The 27488-nt window shown below is 38.1% G+C and overlaps 1 protein-coding gene across 3 annotated transcripts in view; it reads right to left on the reverse strand.

Annotated features, from left to right (window-relative positions):
- Chrdl1 (chordin like 1) overlaps positions 1-27488 on the reverse strand; it is a 134634-nt gene that overhangs the window by 23266 nt on the left and 83880 nt on the right. For 2 of the 3 annotated variants that reach the window (XM_045140719.1, XM_004659132.3), the window contains exons 5-7: positions 24957-25102; positions 23308-23401; positions 5423-5490 (exon numbers count right to left, since the gene is read on the reverse strand). In XM_045140719.1, coding sequence (XP_044996654.1) covers positions 5423-5490; positions 23308-23401; positions 24957-25102 — 308 coding nt within the window. The remainder of the gene's footprint in view (positions 1-5422; positions 5491-23307; positions 23402-24956; positions 25103-27488) is intronic. The other variant, XM_004659133.2, reaches the window with a different exon arrangement.

Here is a 27488-nt window from a genome sequence, read left to right on the forward strand (position 1 = left end):
TTATCTGTTAAAAGTGGGTCAGTGGAGGTAAGCTTTTGAAGGTTGTACATGCCTCAGATTCTAGTCTATCTCCTAGTCCTGTCTTATGTGAAGAACTCACCCAGTTGCTTCTGCCAGCCACGAACTGAGCCACTCCTGCTAATATATCTTCCCTGCCATGAACTGAAATCTCTCGGAGGTGTGTACCAAAATAAATTCCTCCTCACTTAAATTGCTTCTGTCAAGTGTCACAGTGTCAAACTATACCTTCCCATACTCTTTTGTCTTATAGACAGAGAAATTGAGGTCCGAGAAGAGAGGAAAGACATTCAAGATGACAAAGTTGTGGTTTTAAGATGCTGCAAGAGAAGCAGTTTGGGTGGAGAAAGGAAGATGGATGGAATGAGGAAGAGGAGGAGTGTATTAGTTACCTTTCATATTGCTGGTACAAAGTACTTGACAAAGGTAACTTAAGGGTGAAGAGTTTATTTTGACTCATAGTTCAAGGTTTCAGTTCATCATGGAGGGGAAGGTACTAATACAGGAACATGGAGCAACTAGTCACATTGTTTCTGCTGTCAGGAAGCAGAGAGATGGATGCTGGTCTTTAGCCCACTCTCTTCTTTTCATATAGTCTAGAACCACAGCCCTTGGCATGGTACCACCCACAGTTAAGGTGGGTCTTCCCACCTCCATTAACCTAATCAAGATATACCCCATAGGCATGTCCAGAGACTAGTTTCCTAGGTGATTCTAGGACCTATGTAGTTGACAATATTAAAACGTCACAAAATGAATGAGCAGTGTACAAAACATTTGAACAAAGCTGTTCCCATTTAGTTATAGTGTTTATAAATGCATATATCACTGGTTTTCCACCATGAGTATATAGTAGGAATGCCAAAGGAACTATTAAAAATGTTATTGCTTTGGTCTCACTCCCAAAAGTTCCTAATGTAACTGGTTTGTTGTGAGGCCTGGACATCAGGCATTTTATATACTATGTAGGAGTATCTAATTTGAAGCCTAGATCACTGGCATAAAGAGTTTTCCGTTTGAGATGAAGGGTGGAGGTGATGGTGTGTGATTTTAATTTAAGAGAAATGACTCTGTTTGAGTCACTCCTCCACACAAATAAAAAAAGGCGACCAAGGGCCAGTCTGACCTTGTAATTTTGAGTAAAGGAGAAAAGACATTAGACCTCCAAATTATAACTGAAATTGGAGCTTATCTTTTAAATTACTTGTGAAAGGTAGCTTGAGAGTAAAGGTCAAAATCAGTTTGTTAGAAATGACCATAAAGCTATGCTTTGTTTTATTTTTCTCAGGATTTTGGTATTTCTGATGTGCTGACTTTAAGGTATGAAAAGTATTTTGGAGTTTTGAAATGATACTAAAATAATTATTTTCCACTAGTGAAAAAGCTCCCCAATTGCAGAGGCTCCTTTCTTTCTTGCTCTCAGGTTTAGTAGAGAAGGGTTTGCATGGCATTACAAATGTGGAATATATATACATAGGTTTTTCAAGGTAGGGTCTCACTCTAGCCCAGGCTGACCTGGAATTCACTATGTAGTTTCAGGGTGGACTCAAACTCACAGTGATCCTCCTACCTCTGCCTCCCAAATGCTGGAATTAAAGGCATGTGCCACCATGCCTGACTCCTAATGTGGAGTCTAAATAAGCAGACGAAATAAAAATTCTGAGTACAATATGGTTACTAGAGGACAGTAGTGAGTGGGAAGGATTGGGGACAGGTGGGCACTGTACTACACTTAGATAATAGCAAGAAGTGCTGGCATGCTACTGAAAACTAGAGTGATTATGTATTACAATAATGAAGTGTATAGTTCATACACCTATAGGAAAGGATTTTGAAAATTCTCACCACAAATGATAAATGAGAGATTTATGTTTAACATGGCTTAAATATTGCATGATGTATATATACATTAATGAGACAACACATAGCCTATAATTAATAGGTATAATTTAGATGTTTTTAATTTATGCTTTTCACAAAAGGGTAATGATTTTATTGGCAGAAATATAAAATGCTTGAGTCCAGAAGGAGTCTGAAAAGGACCTTTCTGGTTGTAATAAGGTTTTATAATATGTTTCTACTGGAGGAAATTGGACAAGGGACACATAGCATTTCTCTACATTATCTCTTACAAAGTATAGTTTGAAAAAAAATCTGTTAGAATGGATTCCAATCCATACAACCATTAAAAATATTATACCTTAGTCATTATTAACCTGCAATTCTTATATGATATGGAGAAACTTTTAGATCAACTTCCCAAACCATTATTCTGACAATGTGACTGTGATATGAATTTTTATCTGCATTGTGTTATTTCTATCCCAAACTCACTTTTCTAATTGTAAAATTTCAATTCAATTTTTTAATCTTCTTGGAGAATGGGGCAAAAATCACAGTCTAGTTGTTCAAATCACAATTATGGTTACTTCCAATATTGTGCTTCTTTCTGACATAACACACACACACACACACACACACACACACACACATCACTTCCTTACAATGATTTGGGAACCAACACAACAATTCATAAGATATTATGATCTGGAAATCAGAGAAGACTATCTGAAGATTTTACAAAGGAAACATGTTTGAATGACTGGCTCCTCCTAAAATTTACTTCATAAAATTTGGTAAACATATTTCTCAGCTAACTTGGCATAATAAACTAATCAGCTATGCTTCTGTAGAACTGAGATTTTTACATATCCCTACAAAGTAGAACAATCTGATGAACAGGAAATGTGTCCTAAGGGTTGTCCTATTTTCTTATTCCATACAGAGAGTTGGGCTCACGATGTATACTTGGAAGGGATTCCCCCAACTTCTTGTCACTTTATACTGGTCAAGAGAAGGCAGAAAATCTGGAGTATTTTTCTCTGAGAAATGTTACTATCAGTTAAAAGACCCCTCCTCATGTCCATCCTTACACATATTTCACTATACCATCTGCACCCATTCATTCAATATGTATTTATTTATTGAGTGCCTACTATGTGCCTGGTACATACTGTTCCATTAGTACAGATTATACACATCATTAAATCATACCCCAAATACCCATTCTTTCCAAAACAAAGAAAAATATATATGTATAATAAAATAGAACCATCTGGTCTACCAGTAACAAATGTTTGTTTCTAAAGATAGGTCATGAACTCCTTTGAAAATAAAGACCTTTTTTCAAGGTCCTGTATTCTTTACACAATCTCTTGCTACAAGAAATCCTTTATTTAGTCTTTCCCTGTTGCTCACAGTTTAGGAAGAACAATAAAGTTGAGAGACAAGAGATGGTGTTGGTGGGCAGAATACAATAAAGAAAAGAAGTGAAGCATTTACCAGCAAGACCACTGAACTAGCCTTAGTGTTTACTGTGGAAGAAAATAGTTTAAGGGGACTGAGAACTAATTTGGTTTGGAATGACATATAGATGACATTCACTAATTTAGCTACTTTCAACATACTACCACAACAAAAAATCAGGCTTAGGATAAGAGAAAACACATAATACAGAATATGGAAGCTGGTGCCATCTCCTGTTAAGACCTAGAAGGAATTCACTGTAAATCAGACATAGTGGGAGGCAGAACATTTTCCCCTTTCTCCCGGGTCTATGTTAACCAATAAACAAAGATGTTCAAAGACTCTAATGTGATAGATGCTGCTTTAATAAAATGTTAAAGGTATTGTTCTCCAACCTGTCCACAATCTAATATTCATTCAGAGCCAACAGTGTTCAAAAAAGAAACCACTAGGATATAAAACAGATATAAAACATTTCATATCACTCCTGAGGACCTGGATGAAGTATGGGGCATGCAAGTCACAACTGACCTATGTGATGTCTGGGCATCAGCCTAAGCAACACTGTGGTTTTGTATCAATCTTTCAACAGTAAATCATACAAATCCCTTCCTCATACTCCCACTTTTCAGGTCTTATAGTTCCCTTGCCTTCTGTCTTATTTCCTCAGGCTTTATAAAATCATTTAAATTTTATTTATTGTAAACCCAATTCATTCTAGGGGGAAACATCAAATATTACAAAAGTTAAGGTAAAAAATGTCATAGTTATTTTTCTTCCTGCCCACTTCTATTCCTCTAATATTACCATTCTTAAAATGTTTGTACATGGTTTTCCAGATGATATTTTGCATTTTTGTATTTATAAAATGTATACACAAATTTTATATAAGAACTTTGTTTTGTTATATACCTTTCAGTATTCTTCACTTTCCATATGTAGATTTGCTCTATCCTTTTCAACAGCCTCACTGTGTCAAAATGTATTTCACTAAGCCTCTACTGGTAAACATTTAGTTCCATTTGTTTAGCACTTACAAAAACAGCAATGTTTCTTTACATTTTTGAAAAAGAGTACAGTGAAAATCTCTTTATGTGCAAGAAACACCTTTGTACATTGTAAACACATTGATGAATCCCTTCGTATGATTCATTCTTTGAACTAGAAAGTTTCTTTTTCCGATTTTAAGACATTATGAGAATAAGTATTCTTGGATATACGTTTTTAGAAACTTGTTCTATTTTTTTTTTCATATTTATTTATTTATTTGAGAGTGACAGAGAGAGAAAGAGGCAGACAAGGAGAGAGAGAGAGAATGGGTGTGCTAGGGCCTCCAGCCACTGCAAACGAACTCCAGATGTGTGCGCCCCCTTGTGCATCTGGCTAATGTGGGACCTGGGGAATAGAGCCTTGAACCGGGGTCCTTAGGCTTTACAGGCAAGTGCTTAACTGCTAAGCCATCTCTCCAGCTCTGTTCTATTTCATTAATGCTAACAAATAGGAAGGAACAAATTACACAATTACTCTATGTGAAGAGATGCCTACTTGTTAGGAGTATTCTTAGATTTATACCAGTAATATAAATGAGATATCACAGGGTTAAGGCCTACTAGCTTTCCTTTCTTTAAACTGCATAAATAAGAAACTTAAGGCTCATGTGAAATACCTGGTGATGTCCAAAGTATCCAGCAATCTCAAAAAAAGGATCAAGTAGACTATGATAAAATCTTGCAGAAGGTGCTCCCTACTGAGATAGGCATGGTGACCGGTCTCTCTTATATAGATTTAAAGATTTGGCAGGTCAACTTGAAAGGGTAACAACTTGTGGTCTACATGAAGGTTATGTTTTTTTTTTTTGTTGTTGTTGTTGTGTGTGTGTTTGTGTGTGTGTGTTCATGCCCTGACTCTAGTTACCAGTGATACACAATATTATTTAAATGGTTACAGGGTAAAGAAGTAAGTCAAATTTCTGAGGAAGGTGATGAAAATGATGTTAGAAATTGGGCCTTTTTGGGTTTGCTGGGATAGTAGCCATGGGGAGAGAAAAGCTTGGCTTGATTCTCTGAAGTATGGAATTATTTGAGCTATTCACACTTACTGCTTCTCTGTTGGCCGGCTGCCGGAAGATATCACCATCAGAATGTTCCCATGACAGTTCTCCATCCCCTGTGTATTAAAAAAAGAATGAAGAAAGAATAATACATACATAGAAGGGAAAACTATCACCCTTGTGACCCATCCATAGTTTTGGAACTATGATTCCAAAGTTCTTAAGACGTTTTAGCTCTTAGAGCCTCCCTTCAAGAAAAACTACTGAACGATTTCTCTGAGTAGGTCTCATGGTTCAAAATAACTCAGAAGAAAGTTGTTACTTTCTATATATATCGTTTGGTAACATTATACAGAATTTGGAATAAAAAAAGTCAAATAATCACTTTTTACATTAATATAGCTATCATTGTATATTCTTATGACAGTTAAGTATTTTTTAGATCATATTTAACATGTGTTTATACTTCCCTTAAACAATGAGTTTTCAGATTTTGATCAGTCATGATTAAAGATCATCATTACGTCTCTGAGAAGTTATGAATTGATCTGAGAATAAACGTTGCTATGTGTGATTAAATAAGTTATGTAAAATATCCAGGATGCTATCCTTAATTTTTTTTTTTTTTGGAGGTAAGGTTTCACTGTAGTGAAGGGTGAACTAGGACTCATTGTATAGTTCCAGGCTGGCCTCAAACTCATGATGATCCTCTTACCTCTCCTTCTCAAATGCTGGGATTAAAGGCAAGCACTACCGTGCCTGACTACTATCCTTAATTTTTATATGACACACATTTCTCTAGGTCAGTATGATATCTACTCCTCTTTGGATAGCAATTTGCCTCTCATTGCTATCATCCAGAGTGACTGGGTTTGTTTGTTTGTTTGTTTTGCTTTGATTTTTTAAGATAATGTCTTGCTATATGTTCCTTGCTGGTTTGTAACTCACTATGTGTTCTAAGCTGGACTTGAACACATGATCTTCTTGCTCCTTCTCTTTAGTATTACTAGCATTACAGATGTGTACCACCACCCCTAGCTCAGAGTAACTGGTTTTTAATGGAAGATTCTACATTAAATTTTGTTTAGGAGTGATAAGTACTGGTAGTTTGCATGCATGTCCCTGGTTGAGTCAGGTGTTAAAATTAAACTTGCAGCATAGGTCTCCCGCCACCTGTCTGGAGGAGATGTCACTGGGGGACAGGTCCTGGGGTATAGCCCAAAGGTGTGTTGGGGGCGGTATAAATTCCAGCCCAAAGATATGCAGAGAAGTCTGAGCTTTCCTGGGTTCTGGTTGCTGCCAGTTTGTGCTTGCTGCTTTTCTGGTGTTTGCTGACTATTTGGTTGTCATTCTCTGCTTGGATCTATGAAAGGGAGGCAGCTTCTTTGATGGAACTTTCCTTGGATGTGTAAGCTGAAATAAATCCTGTTCCTCCCCAAACCTGTGTCTTCTTTGAATGTTCATCCCAACATTGTGGATCTGCCTACAGCAAATATAAGACAATATTCATCAACTGATTTAAAAGTCAAAAGCAAGGGCTAGAGATATAGCTCAGTGGTAGAGCACTTGCCTTGCATGTGCAAACCCCTTGTTTCAACTCCAAACATTGCAAAAATATATTAAAAGCAGTAATATAATTTTCAAGAAGTTTTTGTTATTATCATTTGAGCATATGGGAAAGCCTGGTCTTAGAAAAGTGTGCAATTTTCTAATGAGCATAATACAATATTCAATAGATGTTATATTGGATAATAAGTAATGTAGAAAATAAAACTTATGCAGAACATTCTGCTATAACTCATACCCCAAACTTTCAAAACCGTAAAACTAAACAGTAACATACTATAGGTTTAAGTATGTGATTATATTAGAAAGGGAACATGTAATATCTTTGGTTTGTAGGGCTTGGAAATAAACTTGAAAATTAATTTGATTAGCCTCCAGTCTCAGTTTCTTATGTGCTTGGATTATAGGCTTACACTACCAAGCCCAGAATATTTACTTATTTATAATTACCTAAAGGAATTAGCATCCTACATTCTTAGAAATGAAGAGAATTTAAGACATAATATTCCCCAACTCCTCTATTGGACAGATGGAGAAATAAAAGTTCAGGGAGATGTAGCTGTTCACCATCAAACAATGCCTGTGGGAATTAACATTAAAATCCCAGGCACCCTGATTCCTGAATAAATGTATTTATTCTGTAAGAGCAAGGTTCATTTTTTGTGTTATTTGTGACTATAATACCATCAAATAATGAACCCTGATACTTCTTTCACCTCTCTGCTTGTTCTCACTAGTACTTACCACTGTCTTTAACTTTAATATGTTATTTACTGTCTGCTTCATACCACTAGAATTGCCTAATAAAAATAAGTACATCTGTCTATCCTGTACATTGATATAATCCAAGCACTGAGAATTATAATGAGCACATAGTTAATATTCATTTGATATTAGCTGAATGAATTAATAACAAAGCATTATATTTTCTATTGGTAAATGTTTCCTGGTCCAGCCTTGTCTACAAGACCAAATTATAAATTCCTTAAAATGAGAGATAATGTATTAAATTACACTCCCTTTGTGCCCTTCTGATCACTACTTATTAAGTTGTGATCCCTGGGCTACTGAACTACTAAGTCAGGAACATTGTGGGGATGCCAGTGATTTTGGTTTTGATGAGAACTCTAGTGGATTATGATGCATGTAGAAAATTAACAATAAATGTGTTGGACCACTTAGCATACTGCTGGTTACATATCAAGGCTTAATTAAACTGTATTAAAATTAGAATTGTATGGTCAAAAGGATGCCCTTTATTCTTGTTATTTTACATATGAATGAAGACAGTACACAAAGACTATGTGACAAGCTGTGTGGAAACCTTGGCTATTGTGACAGTCAAGATGCTTGCTTCTTTGGCTATGATTGGAAATAATGTCTTGGAGCTGGTTCACATGCCCTGAATGCCTCTGAGGTGGACAGACAGGTACTATGGCCAGAAGAGACAAATAAGGCTAGGTCCTCGTTCTCAGGTTGGTCATACCCTGGTTGAAGGCGATAGGAAATTAATGCAAGACACAGCCTGTAAATAGATAAAGACCAGCAACTGGAAGTTGGGATATATGTGCATAACACATACTGAGCAGGAAGAATAAGTAGCCAAATGGAATTGTGGAAAGGTTCCTAAAAGAGCTAGGCCCCAATTTTAGAGGTAGATGCTTCAAGATATAAATAGACAGCATTGTAAGCAGACACTATCTCAACTAAAGGGAATGGAATTTGCAAAGAAAAGGGATTTGAAACTAACATATAAAGGCAGGTGTGACCAGGTGTTTGAGTTAAAAATTCAGAGGGAGAAATACAAAACCTGGAGAGAATGAGAAAGGGAGGAGAAGGAAGGTGAAAAGAGGGTTAGTTGTTGAGAAGAAGCAGTAATATGAAAAGCACTAAAGAATTTACATTGTATTCTGCTACCAATTTTTAGATGGGAATCTTTATAGTAAAAACGTTATCTGTGGAAGCTTCTGGTAGTAGAGTATAGACTAGCTAGGGAGCAACTGGAATCAGGAAGGCTAACCAGGAAGCAGCTATAGTAATAGCTAGAAGTATAGGCTATGAGTATCTGCGCAATACTAGCAAAGAAAATTGATCCATATTATTGCAGATAAAAAAGGCAGTGAGCTACTCTGGTGGAAAATATGGCCATGAAGAAAGAACACAAAGAAGAAAACAAATGGTGCTAGGCAGCAAATCAGGAGATCTGCATAATGCCATTGACAGTGACTGAATAGGGATAAACCTAGATTTTCTTGTCCTATTTTATCTGGCAGTGGTGCATCAAAGCCAAATGAAAATAGACCCAAAAGAAGATTAGAAACCAGCAAGAATTCACCAGCAAATGGCAAAATGAAGTGTAAAAATGTATAGGATTTGGCCTCAAGCCAAATCTGAGTAGTTAAAGGACAGAAAACAAGTTACAAGAGAAAAAAAATATATATAGACTAGCTCTATTCATCAAATGAATGATATAAAAAAGTGGTTATTCACATGGTCTTCTCAAAAGCATAATTAATTGCATTGAGGCACTGGGGTTTATAAAGGTTTCTAACAAAGGAGTACTTAAGTTTTTATAGTCTAGTCAGAATGTAGAGGCATTATAGAAGCATATATTCCTTGTAAGAAATGAGGAGAAAAGAAAGATGGCAAAGCAATGAGGCATAACAGCATCAAGCATGGAAGTAGAAGATTAATATTGTGCAATACAAGCTCACATGAATGTGCCACAGCCTGTATTTGGATACCTGAGCACTTACAGACAGACACATCTGCCTACAATGAGGCATTTTACTTAATTGAAAACTACTAAAGCCGGGTGTGGTGGTGCACGCCTTTAATCTCAGCACTAGGGAGGCAGAGGTAGGAGGATTGCCGTGAGTTTGAGGCCACCCTGAGACTACATAGTGAATTCCAGGTCAGCCTGGGCTAGAGTGAGACCCTACCTCAAAAAACCAAAACCAAAACCAAAAACAAAAACAAAAAACTACTAAGAACATTATGTCTGAGATATACACACACACAAAACATGCTATATTTATATATGAATACATATTATATTCATTAGACAAATGAACATATATAAGGAGTCATTAGGATTTCTGTTGCCTTGGAGCTTTCAGAGTCATCAACGTGTGAATAGTCTAGTAAATAGTTGCTAAAGATTTCAACATTTTAGTTATCCTATCTAATTTATACCACAGACAGATTGAAATTGTCTTGTTAAAACTTCATTCTGAAATGGCTATTAGTGGCTTTCTAGAGACGTAGGTAGAATGTGTCTGAATAGCTAAAAATAGATACCATATTTTCATTTGTAATCTTAGCGATTATTTCCTTGGGAAAATAGCTACCAATATCCTAAAAACCTGTTTATTTGGCATTTTTTCCTTGATTCACTGGACAATTTGTATTGAGTGATATGGAGCCCTTTTCTTTCAGCCATGGCTCAAAATCAACAACACAATAAAACAGTGATTCTAATGGAGACAGATGAATTCTAGTTAATTCTGAGAAGTAACAAGAGGTAATTTCAACCACTTTTTCAAAACCAAAATGAAAAACAGCTATAGTGTACTGTATATCAAACAATATTCATTTAACCTTAGAAGCCACATATGTGTTTATTCCAACCTCAATTATACTCTGAGTGGTACTCTATGGGGCTAGAATGGCTTGGTTTTCTAGTAATTGGAGTAATGGAGAACAAGTATTTGAAAAATGGTCAAAACTTAGGCTAAAATTCAGACTGTTTATAACTTCCATCACTTTCATTAATCTCTGGTTGGCTTGGGTATGTCAGAAGTCAATCCTGTTTTTTTTTAAAAAAGGAAAGAAACAAACAAACAAAAAACCCTATAAGTGTACAATGAGACTCTGAGATACTCACAATGATAAGGCTCAGAGGCCAAAACTACACCAGCATGTGGTCATTTCTGAACCACACAATATATGCTAAACAGGGTGGTCATAGGGCTCAATTCATCTGGGATAACCCAGTTTTATTGCCTCTTTCTTCCTGGAAGGCAAATTTATTAAGATTTCCTATTTTTCTCTCAAAAGTGTCTGGTTTGGTTGGTAAATTATCGAGTCCCTCTAATTATCACAAATAGAAGTGAAATGAATTTCCAAGACAGTGATCTTTATATTTTCAGAGAGGAATGAGCTGAAATTAGAATCAAGGTCAATTTTCTTGGCAGGGAATATACAAGAACAATACTAGGAAAATCTTTCATGAAACCTCCATAGTCCTCATGACTGGGGATGGAACAAGTAGAAGATGGCCATAGTGTGCTTCTGACACCCATCCAATTCCACAAATTCTGCTACTAGAATTATGCTGAAATTTAAGGGAAGCTTGTTTCTCTCTCTCTCTCTCTTTCTCTCTCTCTCTCTCTCTCTCTCTCTGTGTGTGTGTGTGTGTAGTATATGTGGAGTATGGGTATTTGTATATGTATGTGTATTTGCCAGTGTGGCACCTCATAAGCGTACCTAAAGATGCCAGAGGAGAGCTTCATGTGACCCTCCCCCTCCATCGTTCATCATCCAACTTTGTTTTCTTTTCTTTCTCCTTTGTTTTTCTTTCTTTCCTCCCTCCCTCCCTCCCTCTTTTCTTCTTTCTTTCTTTTTATTTTTTAAGACCAAGTTCTTCATGATTCTGGAACTTGCTCTTTTGGTAATTCTCTGATTCTCTGGTCTCTCCTCCTCATAGGACTGGGGTTACAGATGTGCATGGACACACCCAGCTGTGTGGAATCAAACTCCAGAAGCTTCAGGCTGCCCTTAGGCTTCATGCTTGTGTGAGGAAGCCCTCTTAACTGCTGAGCCATTTCACCAGGCCTGAGGGAAGCTTTTAACAAACACTAGAACTGGGTTTCTCTACTGCTAAACATTTGAGCTTCAAAAACTGATGTTTGTATAACAGTATAAGAGATCTTTAAGTATATTATAAATCATTCATTTTTTATAAAATACTTTATTGTCAAATACAACACTTTATTGTTATGGCTGTGGATATAAACTCTTAACATTTTTAACAAGACATGTACTTGAGAAATACTATGACCTAAGGGAGGGGGAACTTCCTGTCAAGAGAAGCAAAGAAATTTGAAATACACAAAACGGGTTTATCCAGAAAAGTAAGAAACATTTTTTTCCTCAATTTTTATTAACATTTTCCATGGTTATAAAAAATATCCCATGGTAATACTCTCCTTCCCCCACTTTCCCCTTTGAAATTCCATTCTCCATCAAACATTTTTTAAGACTGAATTGTGGGAGTTTCTGTGTAAATAGGTAAGTATCAGGAGGCATAAGATAAAGTAACCCTTAGCTTGCTGAGGATCATGACTAACACTGTTTTTTTTTGTTTGTTTTTTTGTTTTTGTTTTTTTTTCAGTGGAGATGTGGCCTAAGTTCTTGGTTAGAAATGAAGCCTGTGCTTGTCAGGGTATTTAGAACCCACACTTGCAGCCCCTGGGAACACAGTTAACTCAAAGGCTATCTTTCTGAGTAGCCTCAGAGATGAGTTCTCAAAGTTCTTTCACTTTACCTAGGTGAGAAGGAGAATAGCATAAATGCTTAACAGAACTACAAAGCCTGGGTACAAAACCTGACTCCGCCTTTGGACCTGTGTGATTTGGGTAAAATCATTTAAGTATTTTATGTGTTAGTTTCCTCACTGTTCAGAGACAACAATGCCTACATGGTAGACTTGTGAAGATAAATTGACTTAGTATATGTGAAAATCTTAGGACAGCACCTGATACATGGAAATTATCTTGTAAGTGTTATTTGTTACTTTTCTTCCACGGCTTTTTCCTCCTTTTCCTTAAAACTTACAGGAAAATCTAGCTTAAGGTGCTACTACAAATGTGCTAGATATTTAACAGAATAAAGAGTTTGGGTTGAAGACATAGCTAGGTGGTTTAGGTGTATGCCTACAAAGCCAAAGGACCTTGGTTCAATTCCCCAGGTCCCACATAAGCCACATGCACAAGGTAGCACATGTGTCTGGAGTTCGTTTGGAGTGTCTGGAGGCCCTGGCACACCTATTATCTCTCTCTGTCTCTACCTCTCCCTCTTTTTCAAATAAGACAAAAAAATAAAATATTAAAAAAGAATCTGGATTAAACAACCAAAACAGTCTAGTAAAAGGTAAATTATGTCTTCACATAGATAAGGAAACACTATATCTAAATTATCAGAAGTTCTGCACATGAACACACACACATGCATACACACCCAGAGAGAGAGAAAGAGAGAGAGAGAGTGAGGGAGGGAGAGAGAGAGAGAGAGCTTCAGCTCAGACTTCTAAACTACAGTTGGTTCTTTCAGATTTACCCTAGACTTCTCTTTGTTTTTATCTTTTTGGAAAAGGAGCTTGCATATTACTTAAAAACCCTTTTTATACTTGGCCAAAATGAGACTTCAACAGATAGATAACTGAGGTTGGAGAGATGGCTCAGTGTTTAAGGCATTTGCTTCCAAAGCCTAATGAACCTAGTTTTGATTCCCCAGTACCCATATAATACTGGATGCAAAAAGTAGCACGTGCATCTGGAGTTTGTTACCTCTAGGTCCTGGTGTGCCCATTTTCTTTCTCTCTCTCTTTCTCTCTCTCACTCTTTCTTTCTCTGACTCTCTCTGCTTGCAAACAAATAAAAATTAACGAAAATTTAAAATATAGATATATGATATATACTTCATTGGGAGACAATTAAATGTTATGAAATAGAGTGTGAAAATTTCAAGTAGGGCTGGAGCAATAGCTTAGCAGTTAGGGTAGTTGCCTGTGAAGCCTAAGCACCCAGGTTCAATTTCTGAGTACCCATGTAAACCAGATGCACAAGGTGGCACATGCTTCTTGAGTTCGTTTGTAGTGGCTAAAGGCTCTGGCTTGCTTATTCTTCTCTTTATCTGTCTTTCTTTCATAAATAAATAAATAAAATGTTTTTAAAAATTTAAAAATTCCAAGTACCCAAATAGAATATTATGGCATTATAACATAAAGGAAAAATAAAAAGTAAGACAGAGAAAAGAAGTTCCACAATTTACCCACATTTACTGCCCAACCACCTCGAAATAAAGCAGTAAGGCCTTTTCCTCTTTTCATGAACATTGCTTTGGCTTCCTGCCTGAACCTCCCAAAAGCAAGCTACTTGGTGGAAGTGGGGGCATGGATCTGCTTTTACTAGCCAAAGCATAGCTGAAAATGAATGAAGTCCTGCTGGTTCTTTGTGTGAAATGACTAGATGATTCTACCCACTGTTTGCTGTGCCTATGCTGTAGGGATCTGGGTTTGGTAATGCTTACAATTATAGTGTGTGTGATATTCAGATATGACTCCTCTACTCGACCTTTCTTGTCTTTCTCATATTTCTTTTCAATCTGTTTACACTGGCAATGTACAAGTAAGATTTATTCTTACATGAGTCTAGGCTCATGAAGACTTTGAATAAGAGCAATGGGCACATTCAATGGTGTGCTTCTGGACAGCTAGGACATTCCTTGAAGTAGTTACAAAGAATGAGTCTGAATAAACAGTGGTTTTAACCACCCACGAAGAAATAATTTCTGTGAAACGTTGCACTGGGAATTCTTTATTTTTATCAACAGACTCTCTCTCTCTCCCTCTCTCCCCCCCCCCCTCTCTCACACACACACACACACAAACTTCTAACTCCACAAAAAGATAGGATGTTACTGACCTTGACAGATATCCCAGATGGACAATTAAGACTCATGGTTATTAATTTTTTAAGCTGGATATGAAAGTCATTGGTGTCCCATCTGTTGTCTAAAGGGCTTTCTGTCTAGGAAGAAATAGTCTAGGAAGAAGAGACATGCCAAGAATGAACATGATGGCCTTGGCGGGGTATGGGGTCCTGGGACAGCTAACAAACATGTGGAGATGAGTTCTGGGAACCAAGAATGATGGAGAGAGAACAAAAACAATCTGGAAAGTTTCCATGGAAGAAGAAAATTCTGGCAGGGAACTAGAATAAAAGAGGCGAGGTAGGCAATGGAAAATCTTCAAGATGATTCCATATTTCTGACCAAAAGTGATTCGCTTCTGAAGAGATCAGTAAGGTGGTCAGACTTATGTGTGGTTTTGAAAGTATCAGCACACTTAAATATACTTAACTGTAGGTGAAAAATATAATCATAAATTACTGTTATTTTTGAAGTTTAATTTCATTGCAGTATAAATACTTAAGATGAAATATTCCCTCTTACATTAAGTGTACAATCCACTGCTGTTAAATAGGCAAAATGTTTAAGAGGTTTCTATAAGCCTACTAATTTTAGAAGGGGAACTGGAGAGCTGCTTGTCATCAAGCATGAGCTTCAGTTATGCAAGGTTGATTTTAATTTTTTTTTCTTTTTTACAGTACAACATATAGACCCTAGTAACTTACATATGTTAAGCAAGTGCTCTACCACTCACCTAAATTCATATCCAAGATTTTTATTTTCTAAGTAATGTTTTCCATTAGCAGTGTTTCCTTCCAATCATCATGACCAGGAGATGGTAGTGTTTCTGCAGAAAATGCAGGCCAAATACAAAACCACCCAAGACTGATTGGTGAGGCTCTCTAATTGGAGATGCTATTATGTTCTCCAGTTTTATTTGATTTTCAAATCTTATCAATTTATTAAATTTCTATGATTTTCATTAAAAAGTGAAGTATCTTAGGCACTACTTTCCCTATGATTCCTATATTTTAGCCAAAGTTGCCTCTGCTGTCCAATTTTGCTGCTTAGTGAAACACATAAATCAAGTGCCTTAAAGAAAATGGCAGTTTTCTTGAACACTGGTAAATCACTTTTAAACAGGTGCTTCCAGTTTTGTTAGCTTTGAAACAGTAAGCAGAAATATCTCAACTTCATGAACAAAGACTTCAATTTTATTCTTGTGCTCATTCAAGATACATGAATAAATGAATGAATGAGGAATATGCATGTTGGACCAATGAGTGTGGATTGAAAGTGTTGAGTTGTAATTTCTCCTGCCTCCCTGACCAGGCTTGTATTCAGAGCTGTGTGAAGATCTTTGGGTTACTGGGGGCCTCGGAAACCCATCAGCAAGATGTATGGCTAATGTTATGCTACAAGAGAGATCATACTTAACTTACATAAATGCCCAACTGAGAAGACAAGAGACAGAAAACAATGAACAATACTAGAAAATATTTCAAATTCTGAAGTGCATTCCTATGGTGTAGATGTAGTTTGCTCCTGCAAAAACTCATGTGGAAATGTGGTTGCCACTGTAATGGTATTGTGTGGTCTTTAAAATGTATTAATATCGTTCTTGGGAGATTGAATTTGTTCTCACAAGAGTGGGCTCTTATAAAGCAGACAAGCTCTTTTGTCCATTCTTGTTTTCTAAAACTTCTAGTCCCTCTTCTTCTTCATCATGGATGGAGCAGCATGTGGCCCTCTCCAGAAGCCCATCAGATGTGGTAGCTCAAATTTTCAGCTGCCAGAAGTCTGAGATAAATAAAACTAATTTCTTTATAAATTATTTAGTATCAAATATTTTATTGTAGTAAGACAAGATGGACCAGGACATGTATGAACCAGACTAAGTTCCAAAGTTAGTCCAAAAAATACATTGAGGACTAGAATGATAAGGCAGACCTTGTAGATGTGCAGTTTTAGCTGGACTCTTGAAAGATAATGAGATTCCAATAGGCAGAAGAGAGAGCAATCTTATTCCAAGATTAGGGAAGAAAAGGAATTGAAGTGAGGGCTGGAGAAATGGCTTAGCTGTTAAGCACTTGCCTGTGAAGCCTAAGGACCCCTGTTTGAGGCTTGATTCCCCAGGACCCACGTAAGCCCGATGCACAAGGGGGCGCATGCATCTGGAGTTTGTTTGCAGTGGCTGGAGGCCCTGACACGCCCGTTCTCCCTGTCTCTCTGCCTCTTTCTCTGTCTGTCACTCTCAAATAAATAAAAATAAGCAAAAAAATTTTAAAAAAAGAATTGAAGAGAGATAAGTAACATGACAGAAAATAGGAAGGAATATGACATAATATAGGATAAATTGATCATACCCATGAACAGAGGTCTGCATGTATGTTGGGGTCAAAGAAAGGAGAATCATTAAGTAGATAAGGGAAGGAAAAGATTGCTTTATAAAGAGACAGGCATGGTGGCAAATGCTAATAATTCCAGCACTTAGGAAGTCAAGGCAAAAGCATCACAAATATGAGGCCTGTTTAACATAGTGAGAGCCTAAAATCGCCACCTATGTAAACAGGCAGGCATGCAAGCAAGCAAGCAAGCAGCAAAAGCAGAAGTCAAAGAATTTACATCAGATGACATGCTAAGAAATGATAAATACTGACTGATGTGGTTCACTTGTTCTTTGAGAAGAAAATTCTTAGATTTTAATTTAGCATTCTGTGTTGCGCCCCTCCCGCCAGCAGGAAGAACGACAACAACAGGATTCTTCTCAAGCACACTTTATTGGGAGCTCCTAGTTGATAGAGAGAAAGACCCCGACCCTACGGAGCGCCAAGCTTATATACTTGTGGTCATGTAGATGTGAAGCGTTGTCTGATTAGCTTAAGTCTCATCAGACGACTTTGCATCACCCAATCGGGATAGGTGAGCAGCCATGTTAGGATAACGTCATATGCTCATGTGCAAACGATTAGGATGCAAGAGCAGTAAACAAGCTGACGCAGCAAAGCCTGACGAAGCCAGCGCGGTTCCCAACAATTCTGGACTTCCTTAGAGTATAACATATCATGTTCAGTGGACAATGAACAGTATATACATATAGCAAGTATGGCCTACTGGTTTTATGGTGGTATCACAAGTTTGGAATTGGGCTGGAGAGATGGCTAAGCAATTATGTAGCTTGCCTGCAAAGCCAAAAGACCCAGGTATGATTCCCCAGGACCCACATAAGCCAGGTGCACAAGGTAACACATGCGTCAGGAATTTGTTGGCAGCAGCTTGAGGCCTTGGCATGCCCATTGTCTCTCACTCTCTCTATCTGCCTATCTCATAAATAAATAAATAAATTGCATTAAAAAGTTTGGAATCCAAGGAGTGTAGGATTGCTACCAATTTTCTTTCTCACTTTTGAAATGTATTTATTCTCAAGGAGAGAGAGCAAGCATGAATATGGCACGCCAGGGCCTCTTGCCACTGTAGATGAACTCCAGACACATGTGCCACTTGTGTATCTGGCTTTATGTGGGTACTGGGGAATTGAAGCCAGACTGTGAGACTTTGTAAGCAGTGCCTCTAACTGCTGAGCCATCTCTACAGCCCTTCTCCCTTATGTTGTTGTCAATTTTTTTGAGGTATAGTCTCACTGTAGCCCAGGCTGACCTGGAATTCACTATGTAGTCTCTGGGTATCCTTGAACTCACAGTGATCCTCCTACCTCTGCCTCCCAAGTGCTGGGATTACAGGTGTACACTACCACACCTGGCTTCTCCCTCACTTTTGAGACTCTTACCCTCATCCTGGGAGGTAGCATGAGGAGAGGCTGGAGAGATACTCCAGGGAGTCATATTTTACTCACTCTCTGACAAGGATCACCTCCTCAGTTGTTCAGTTTTGTAATACCTGTCATGTGTGGCATGTGGCATAGTATCCACTCTTGTTTACTTGTATCATTATATATGTAGATTGTCTTCTTCAGTAAGCCACCAAGAAGACAGGTTCCAGGTCCAGTTTTGTCTGCCATTGCATCTCTAGCACTGACTCAGTGTCATGTACTTAGTGGTTACATAAAAGATGTCTGAAGAGTGAACAAAGTAGATCTTTACACTCAAGATTCTTTGAGTGTGAAGAGAAGGGTGGGATGAAGGAAGTCATCTTTTGTAGTTGGGAATGGGTAGGTTGGGGCCTTGGTAGGGAAAGACAAACAGCATAAATTACTCTCTTAGAAGGATATGCCTGTAACTATGTTTCATATCTATGTTATTTTCCCCCCACTTTTTCTATGCTATATGAGGAGAGGTTCTTGTTGCACTACTATGAATACATCCCGACAGTTCCATTGGCATTTAAGAATTTGGAACCCTCGAGTCAGCGTGACTATATTGGAATTATGATTTTGTCTCTTACTACCATGTATTCTTCACTTAACATCACTGCCTCCTCTGTACATAGGGACAAACAACAATTTTCACTATTGTTGTGGTGATCAAATGAGTTATTCTATATGTAAGTGCTTACACACTACCTGGTACATAGTAAGTGCAATGTATGTGCACCATTTGTCAGAAACATAACTGGCGTTCAGTACACTCAGTAGCTTATCCCAAATACTTCTTCCTTGTCCATAGTCCAAGTACATAGCCTTCCCCTTTGCTTTGGCAAGATAGGCAGGAGACGGGGAGCAGAAATGATAAATGGTGGAGTGAAGCTGGATGTGGGTTTGGTTTGAGGTCTGCCTGCCCTGAGCATGGCAGTAGTACAATCTCTGAAGAGATTTTTTCTTCTGATAAAGTTTCCCTTAAGGTTCTAGTGACTGTTTGCACCATGCTTCAGTCCAGATGAGGTTTGCTGAGGTGCCAGCAATGACACGTACCCTGCCAACACTCTCCTGACTGTCCTAGCCTCACAGACGTGTCTAAACAACTGAGGCTGTGGCTGAGATTCAATCCATGTCTAGGATTGCTGTCTGACCCAGGAAGAAAGGCACAAAATTAGTGTTTGGTGACAGTGCAGACAGGCTGTTTCAATGGGGCCCTTTATATAAAGGTTTGCAAGTTCAGCACTCAAAAGGTTGTTTTTTTTCTTCAGTATTTGGCCTGCAGTTAGGGTGGTCAGCATAGGGGAGAAGTGTCTGGGTTCCCTGCTGTGTGAGTAATATGCTTATACAAGATACACCTTTGTAAAAACATCATTTCAACAGAAAAAATAACTAGGTGCTTTAGAAATGAGAACTTCAAAGGAGTTCCAAGCACATTATATACAACTGAAAGATGTAAAGAAATTAGAGGCACAGAAAAAACAATTTTTATAAAAGTGTAGGATTTAGTCTTTATGAGGAAAGATGAAAGAAAATGCTGCACTTAGGCTGGAGATGGCAAAGAAAGAATGTAATGAATTGTCAAGCATATGAAGATACAATCAATGATCAGTAATAATGAGCTTTCATTCACTGCTTCTGAGGCCTTCATAAAAGAAAAAAATTAAATTGTGAGAAAAGAATTGAAAATAGTTAGTCCCAGAATCTGTTACTACAAGAACTAGAAAGAAAGTTATGTCTATGGAGATTAAAGAAGTAAAATGGCAAAATTGTCAGAAATAGAGGAGAAGGATCAGTTCTACTTAACTCCAGGATAACAATTATCATTTCCTAAGCACTCATTCTGTACAAGACTCTATGCTCACACTCTATGTCATCCCAGGTCATCTTTAGAACCAATGTGAGTGGTAGCTATTACAACCTTCACTGTCATGGTGGAGAAACCCCTGGCTGTGAGCGGTTCGTCCAATGTAATATCATGTGTAGGAAGTCTAGCACTGTCAAATCCACATCCCACTAGCTTCAGAGCCTATGCTCCCTGAACTACACATTCTCTTGGATATAATATTATTTTCATGGATTACTTTCCTTTCTTTTATTAATTGTTCTTATTTTTGGATTTCACTTATCTTCTTTTCAAACAAAATAATCTTGATCCAACAACTCAGTTATAGCAACCACAGGCACACCTCTGCTTAGTTCTAAGTTTTTGACTTTTGGGTAGATTCAAATTTACCAGGGCCAAGGATGAGAATACTTTCCTGAATGAAGTGAAATAATTTTAATGTGGTATAATACATATGCACACTGTTAGAGACAAGTATGGAAAGATGCATGGCTGTATTGGACAACACATGTAGTTAGGCTGTAACAGAATATATGTTGACTTTTAAGGGCAGGAAAAGTAGCATATTAAAAGGAATGAACATATAGCAGTAGTAAGAAAAAATAGATGGTTAGTCCGATCAGAAATTGAAATTGATTACTTTTATTTATTCAGGTTTCAGACTTTTATTTTATTATTTGTTTAATTATTTATGGTTGGTTTTTTTTTTTGTTTTTTTTTTGAGGTAGGGTTTTGCTCTAGCCCAGGCTGACCTGGAATTGACTGTGTCATTTCAGGCTGGCCTCAAAGTCACATTGATCCTCCTACCTCTGCCTCCCAAGTGATGGTATTAAAGGTGTGTGATACCACACTTGGCTTGGGTTTCAGACTTTAAATAGGCTCAGTTTCAGTGAACAAAACTCAGATATGAGACAATCATTATGGGTTGTTCTCAGTTGACTACATTATGTTTAGAATGCTTTCTCAAAGTGGTGGTCCTACATTACCATTCTATATCAGAAAGAATGATATAGTCAGTTTAGGTCCTAGTCCCCACTTTAAAGTCACTGAATTAGAGCATGTGTTGATGTGGTCTAGACATGAATTTCAACATATTCCTCATGACACAGTGGAGCACATATTAAAGTTGGAGAAACATTGGGAGGGAGAGGAGAGAATAAAGGTACAAAGAAAGAGAGCTCAAGAAAAATACGGTGAAACCTGAAGTGCAGGAAGGGAAAAGTATTGGCCTGTTGATGGAAACTGAAGCCAGATGATGATGGGACTTCACAAGCCGTCAGGAGGTGAACATGTATTCCAGTAGCAACATGGTCCATGTGCCATGGTTCAGAGTCTGGGTCTAGAGACAAACTGCTAGTATTCAAGTCTTAGCTCCTGGATTCTGTAGCTATCTCTCCTTGGACAAAGTTTGGAAGCTCTGCATTCATTTTTTTCCTAGCATTTCCCTGTATGACTCCTATATTTATCAGTAGGAAAGAAGAAACTACTAATGTACTGCCAGTGTGATAATGGTAAAAGGAAGGAATATAAAAACTGCTTGTACAGCTATGTAGATAGTTCAGTGGGTAAAGTGCTTGCCATGCAAGCATGAAGATCTGAGTTTGATCCTCAGAACCTACGTAAAAAAGCCAGGCAAGGTAGCATACGCTTGGAATACCAGCACTGGGAAGGAACACAGGATGTTCCCTGAAGCTTGGCTAGCTAGTCTAACACAATTGGCGAGTTCCAGGCCACTGAGAGACATTCTCAAAGAAAAAGGTACAATGAATCCCTGGGGAACAGCACCCAAGTTGTCCTTTGGCCTCTGTACATACACACACATGCACATGTGCATATTTACTCCCACATGAACAAACATACATACATACACATAGAAAATATACTAGTTGAGTGAGATAAGCTAGACACAGAAACACAAAAATTGCATTATATCTTACATATGTGGAACTTAAAAAAATTAGCAAGGCAATCTTGTAACCTCTGGACTAAGTACCCAGGTGTTAGAGGATCTCTGTTTATATGCCAGCTTGGGCTATATTGTGATTTCCAGGTAAAGCAAAATGTTACATAAAAGTCAATGTTTCAAATTTTATACTTGGGCTGCAGAGATGGCAATGGAATTATCATATTTTCAAGCCAGCATATTATTCTTTGGAATCCATATCTTTACTATGGCATCCACGTTTTCCCCTGTAGTTTCCATTTGTCACCATTTTATTGTGGAGTTAGAAAGAAAGACCATAATTTGCTACAAATTAGTGCATTAGAAGGTCCATTCTTTTGAAGGCACAGCATTGAAACTGTCTTTGTTTCCTAATACAATAATTTGGGGGGCAAGTGGGAAGGGATCAAGGAAGGAGAAAGATAATCACTCTCACATTCAATGGCACATTCAGTTTCTGGACCAGGTGTGTCTCACATGTGGCCTTTTCTGTCCCAGAGTAGCTATGAGGATGGTCCAATACAAAAATCATACATTTTAGTACGATATTATGAGTTTTCTTGTAACTTAAGTGCATGGCTGTCAACTGTGAATTTATAGAAAGAGAAAAATGACAGTTTCATGTCTCAATGTCAAAAGGGTGGATATACCTGTTCTAGATCAAGCCAATGCATTTACTTTTTTAAAAATTATTTATTTATTTATTTGAGAGCGACAGACACAGAGAGAAAGACAGATAGAGGGAGAAAGAGAGAATGGGCGCGCCAGGGCTTCCAGCCACTGCAAACGAACTCCAGACGCGTGCGCCCCCTTGTGCATCTGGCTAACACGGGACCTGGGGAACCGAGCCTCGAACCGGGGTCCTTAGGCTTCATAGGCAAGCGCTTAACCGCTAAGCCATCTCTCCAGCCCACATTTACTTTTTTAATCTTTTTGAGTGAAAACATTTCTATAAACTAAGACTGCCATAGACATTTCAACTTTCCGTAAGTGACATGGCAGATGTATTTCTCTTTTCTAAGCTTTGCAAATAAGGAAGGCAGCACCCTTAGGGTCTTAGGAGATAAGGTATTTACCTCTGCATACTCGGCAGCAGGAATCTGGAACAGAGACTGGGAATGCACAGGTCAATTTGGGGCAAGTCTTGAGACCACAATATACATTGCCCTCCTGTCAAGGAGAAAAAGAATTAATGACATAGTTGGTTTTACATTTCATTATACATATTGTTCAACTTACTATTTCTTCATGCCAGAAAGAACACCCAGAACAGTTAACAATCTGTGTCAGGCATCTTGGCCCAAGGTAGTACACAGTACTCTAGGAGGTCCACCATCAGCCTCCAAATTAGCAAACAGTCCTAATTCTCTCTTTTATGTTCACTGTATCCTTTGGTCCCTATCATACTGCCGTTGGATTTGGGGGGGGATACGAAAAAGAGAATTTGTGACATAACTGCTATTTATAACACCCAGTGGATTCTTCTAAAACAAGTGAGAGGCTGGGGAGATGGCTCACAGATAAAGATGTTTGGTGCAAAGCCTGACTCACCAGGTTCAAATTCCTCAGTAGCCACATAATGCCAGATGCACAAAGTGGTAATGGTAAAGAGTCTGGATTTTGTTTGAAGTGGCAGGGGCCCCTGAAAATACCCATGTTGTAATCATTTCCAGTTTTTGTTTTTTGTTTTTTTTTTTTTTTTTTAATTCCACCTTTGGACTGCTATTCCTTAAACCTTGCTCTTGGTTTTAAGATGCATACCTTTTTAGGGCTAGGTTTCCTGAAAGGTAATTAGGGAAACAACGGCACAATAAAATTCTCCCAACTTACTGAGATACTATATTTCTGCTAAAAACTCCAAAGGGCAAAGAGTCTATTAAGCAATGAAGCTCTTTCAACATCTAGCTTCATTCCTTCCTGCTTCATTGTTTTTTGTTTGAGATGGGGGTCTTGATATGTAGCCCAGGGTAGACATAAACTCCATATGTAGCCCAGGCTAGTATCAAACTTGTATAGATCATGAATTCTCAACCCTCAGTCTTCATTTTAAATATCTAGTTATTCCATTTTGCAATATTATCTAAAATATTCTCTGTGCTGCATGATTAGAAAAAAGATATAGGTGATATATTTTGTGAAATATATAGTTCTTTTGCCAAGTAAGGTCATGGGAATCATTGCAATCAGGCATTTATATGATTTTCTCTTTGCAGGGTACCAGAAATTATCTGATTATTAGAATGAGATGGCTACCAAAAAGGTAACTCATTTTCTTGGGAATTGGATCAATTGGCTCTATGATGATAGGGAGTTTTATACCCATAGCATTCCCAGGATTTCAAATAATTATGAAACCCATCAGATGAAAGCTTGAGTGCTCTAACTAATATGAAGAGTATGCAGTGCAAGTCAAGTACCTCATCATTCTCCATTAAGTATTCTTGTAGTGTTAAGCCTTAGGTGCAACTGGCTTTAAGCTATTTGATAGAATTGTTCAACATTGATGAAAATCAGAAAGTTTGGATTGAAAGGGAGGCTTAGGATTTAAGCACAACTTATTTTCTACTTGAATACTTTACAAAGTAAGTTTCAACAACAACCACAGCAACAGCAACAGCAACAACAGCAGCAAAGCAAAAGTACAGAGGAGACTGATTTCCTGTTAGGGAAGGGGCCAGCAGGGACAAAAGACTGCTTTTCTATTAGGGAAGCTGCAGCATCTTACCGAACAGCTGCACTGGGTGCATTGATTAGGTTGCCGATTCTGAAAGAGCCCTTCAGCCATGAACAGCTCTCCATGTTGGTAAGTAGTCCCATTGTATTCACATGACTTGCTGGTCACCTTATTGTTCACTGGAGGTAAAGAGTCTTCTGGAACAGGGCAGAGAAAAATAAAAGCACCCAAGTATTAACATGATTAACCAAGATTTTCAGAAAAACCAATGGCAGATGAGGTGTACTTATCTATACATGGAGTTAAAGCAAAATTCCTTGTTCTATGTCAACATGTTGATGGAATCAGAATTGTGTAGGTCTTGTGGAGTTAATGACAAACACTGTGAGGTCAAGAATGCACCATTCAGTTCATGTTCAGAAGACAATACCCCAAAGACAGAGGAGGACAAAAAGAATGAGACATCAAAACAGAGGAAGGACTTCTTATAACAAGAGAGTGCACAGTGGAATGGGGGTTGGAAAAGAGGGACCAAAGAAGATGAGGGGGCTGGAATGTTATCAGATAACAGTACGATCAAGTAAAATGCTCAATTAAATGTTAAAAAATACAATAGTTTCTTAAGATACATTAAAAGAGTAACATGAGAACAGAAGCTGACACTACTATCCAGCCATCATTTCATTTTTTGAAATAATGTGTCAGGCGCTGCAATAAGTAAGCATTAAAGAGAGAACCGCAGTGTCTTGTGGTTCATGTGTTTCCTGTAAGGGCCTGGAGAAGGTTCAACCATTTGGTCACAAGCCACTAGAGAGGGTAGGATCAAGTATAACCTAAACCTTCTACATCTTCCCTCCCTCCCTCTCTCTCTTTCCCTCCCTCCCTCCCTCCCTCCCTCCCTCTGTCTCTTTCTCTCTCTCCTCTCTAACTCTTGTATATTGGTTATATTTTTCCTCATTTTCTTAGGGGGCACTGACCTGTAACTCCCATGGGGCTATCATCCACAATGAGCTTTTGATCAGAGAAACCTACAAGGTTTCCTAAAAGAATGACAGATTTCTGTCAGAGTACTTGATGACCCACCAAAGGTTAGTGGTAAGACCCTATTGCTGAAGACTCCATATGCAGCTGATACATAAAATGGAACGGCATGGATGGAAGCCAGGAGAGAGTCAGTCCCCAGACAGTATATCTAGTGCCAGAAGGTGCTACATGGGCGACTGGGGTAAATGACCAATATCTGTCCAAGCAACTCATTGTCTAACCTACTTAGCAACAAATAACCAGTTGTGATGCCCACACAAGTGCAATAGGGGCACACAATCATGGTTGGGAACCAACTGCTCTTGATTTGGCTAACTGATCCCCTCAGTGGTATGGGACCCATAGCTGGAGATGGGAAACAAGTCAGAATCATATCTAAACATAAGCCTCTCTCCAATATCAAGCTACCATCAATCATGGGCTACAAGAGGGCCTACACCTATTAGATTCTCTATAAAAAAAAAAGTAAGGGTTATCTCATTTGTTCTGGAGCTAACTTACTCTCCATTGGAGAATCTGCTTCTCTTTTTCAGATAAATGCAGATCCTAAGGAGAGAGCCACCCCATCATACCTCAAAAGGGCCCTGACTGAAACTAAGGAAAATTGGCGAAACAAGCAAGGGTGTTGTTTTCCTGATGAGCCAGATACCAGCATAAGGGGGAAGGAGACCAACACAGAGAAAAATCAACTCCTACCAAATCAGAGAGCCAGAGCCCCAGAGGCCCCCAACACCTCAGCACTGAAGCAGACCAAAAATGAACCCAACATGGCTCAGGGAAATTTGGCAGAAGAGGGGGGTGGAAAGAATGTCAGAGTCCCATGTTGGGTCATGATATGCAGAGACATTTATCGTACCAATAACTGTGGGCTAACTCCACAATGCACTAATTTAAAAAATAAAATAAAAAAATAAAGAGAATGGCAAACAAAAATAAGGACCCCACCTTGATTGAGATAATAATTCTAAATGGATAAGAGACTGACTTCCCTGAGTGGAGGGAGGTTGTACAACCACTGTTTAATTTTTTTCTACTTATCTCTTCAGAAGAACAACCTATTTTCTATTACAACTACCCTAGAAACTTTAGGACCTCTCATATTTTATATCACTTGTCACATACTTGCATGCTTCCTCTAGTCCTAGTAGTTCATAGTTATTGTCAATCCCTCCACCAAGATTGCCTCCTGTCCTCACTTTTTTCCATTGGTTGACGTCCTATCTGATGAACATTCAGCTCACATTATTTTTCCTCCACAAAGTATTTTCTATGATTTGATGGCATAAGACATCTTATATCTAAAGCATACAAAATATTTGAATATTATTGGAACCTTTTTGGAATCCATATGTGTAAATTGTAGCAACCTATAAAACCATTTATAGAGTATGTGCATGCATTATTACAACAGAGATTCATAACATTTAATGAATTATGCAGGATAGAATCTTACCTTCATTTAATTTGATGGAAACAAATCACTGAGATGGCATAACTGAAGTCAGAAAGCCAGTGGTGTGAGTGGGGCCAAAAAAAAAA

The sequence above is a fragment of the Jaculus jaculus genome, chromosome X (assembly GCF_020740685.1).
Source record: "Jaculus jaculus isolate mJacJac1 chromosome X, mJacJac1.mat.Y.cur, whole genome shotgun sequence".
In the NCBI taxonomy this organism is placed as follows: Eukaryota; Metazoa; Chordata; class Mammalia; order Rodentia; family Dipodidae; genus Jaculus; species Jaculus jaculus.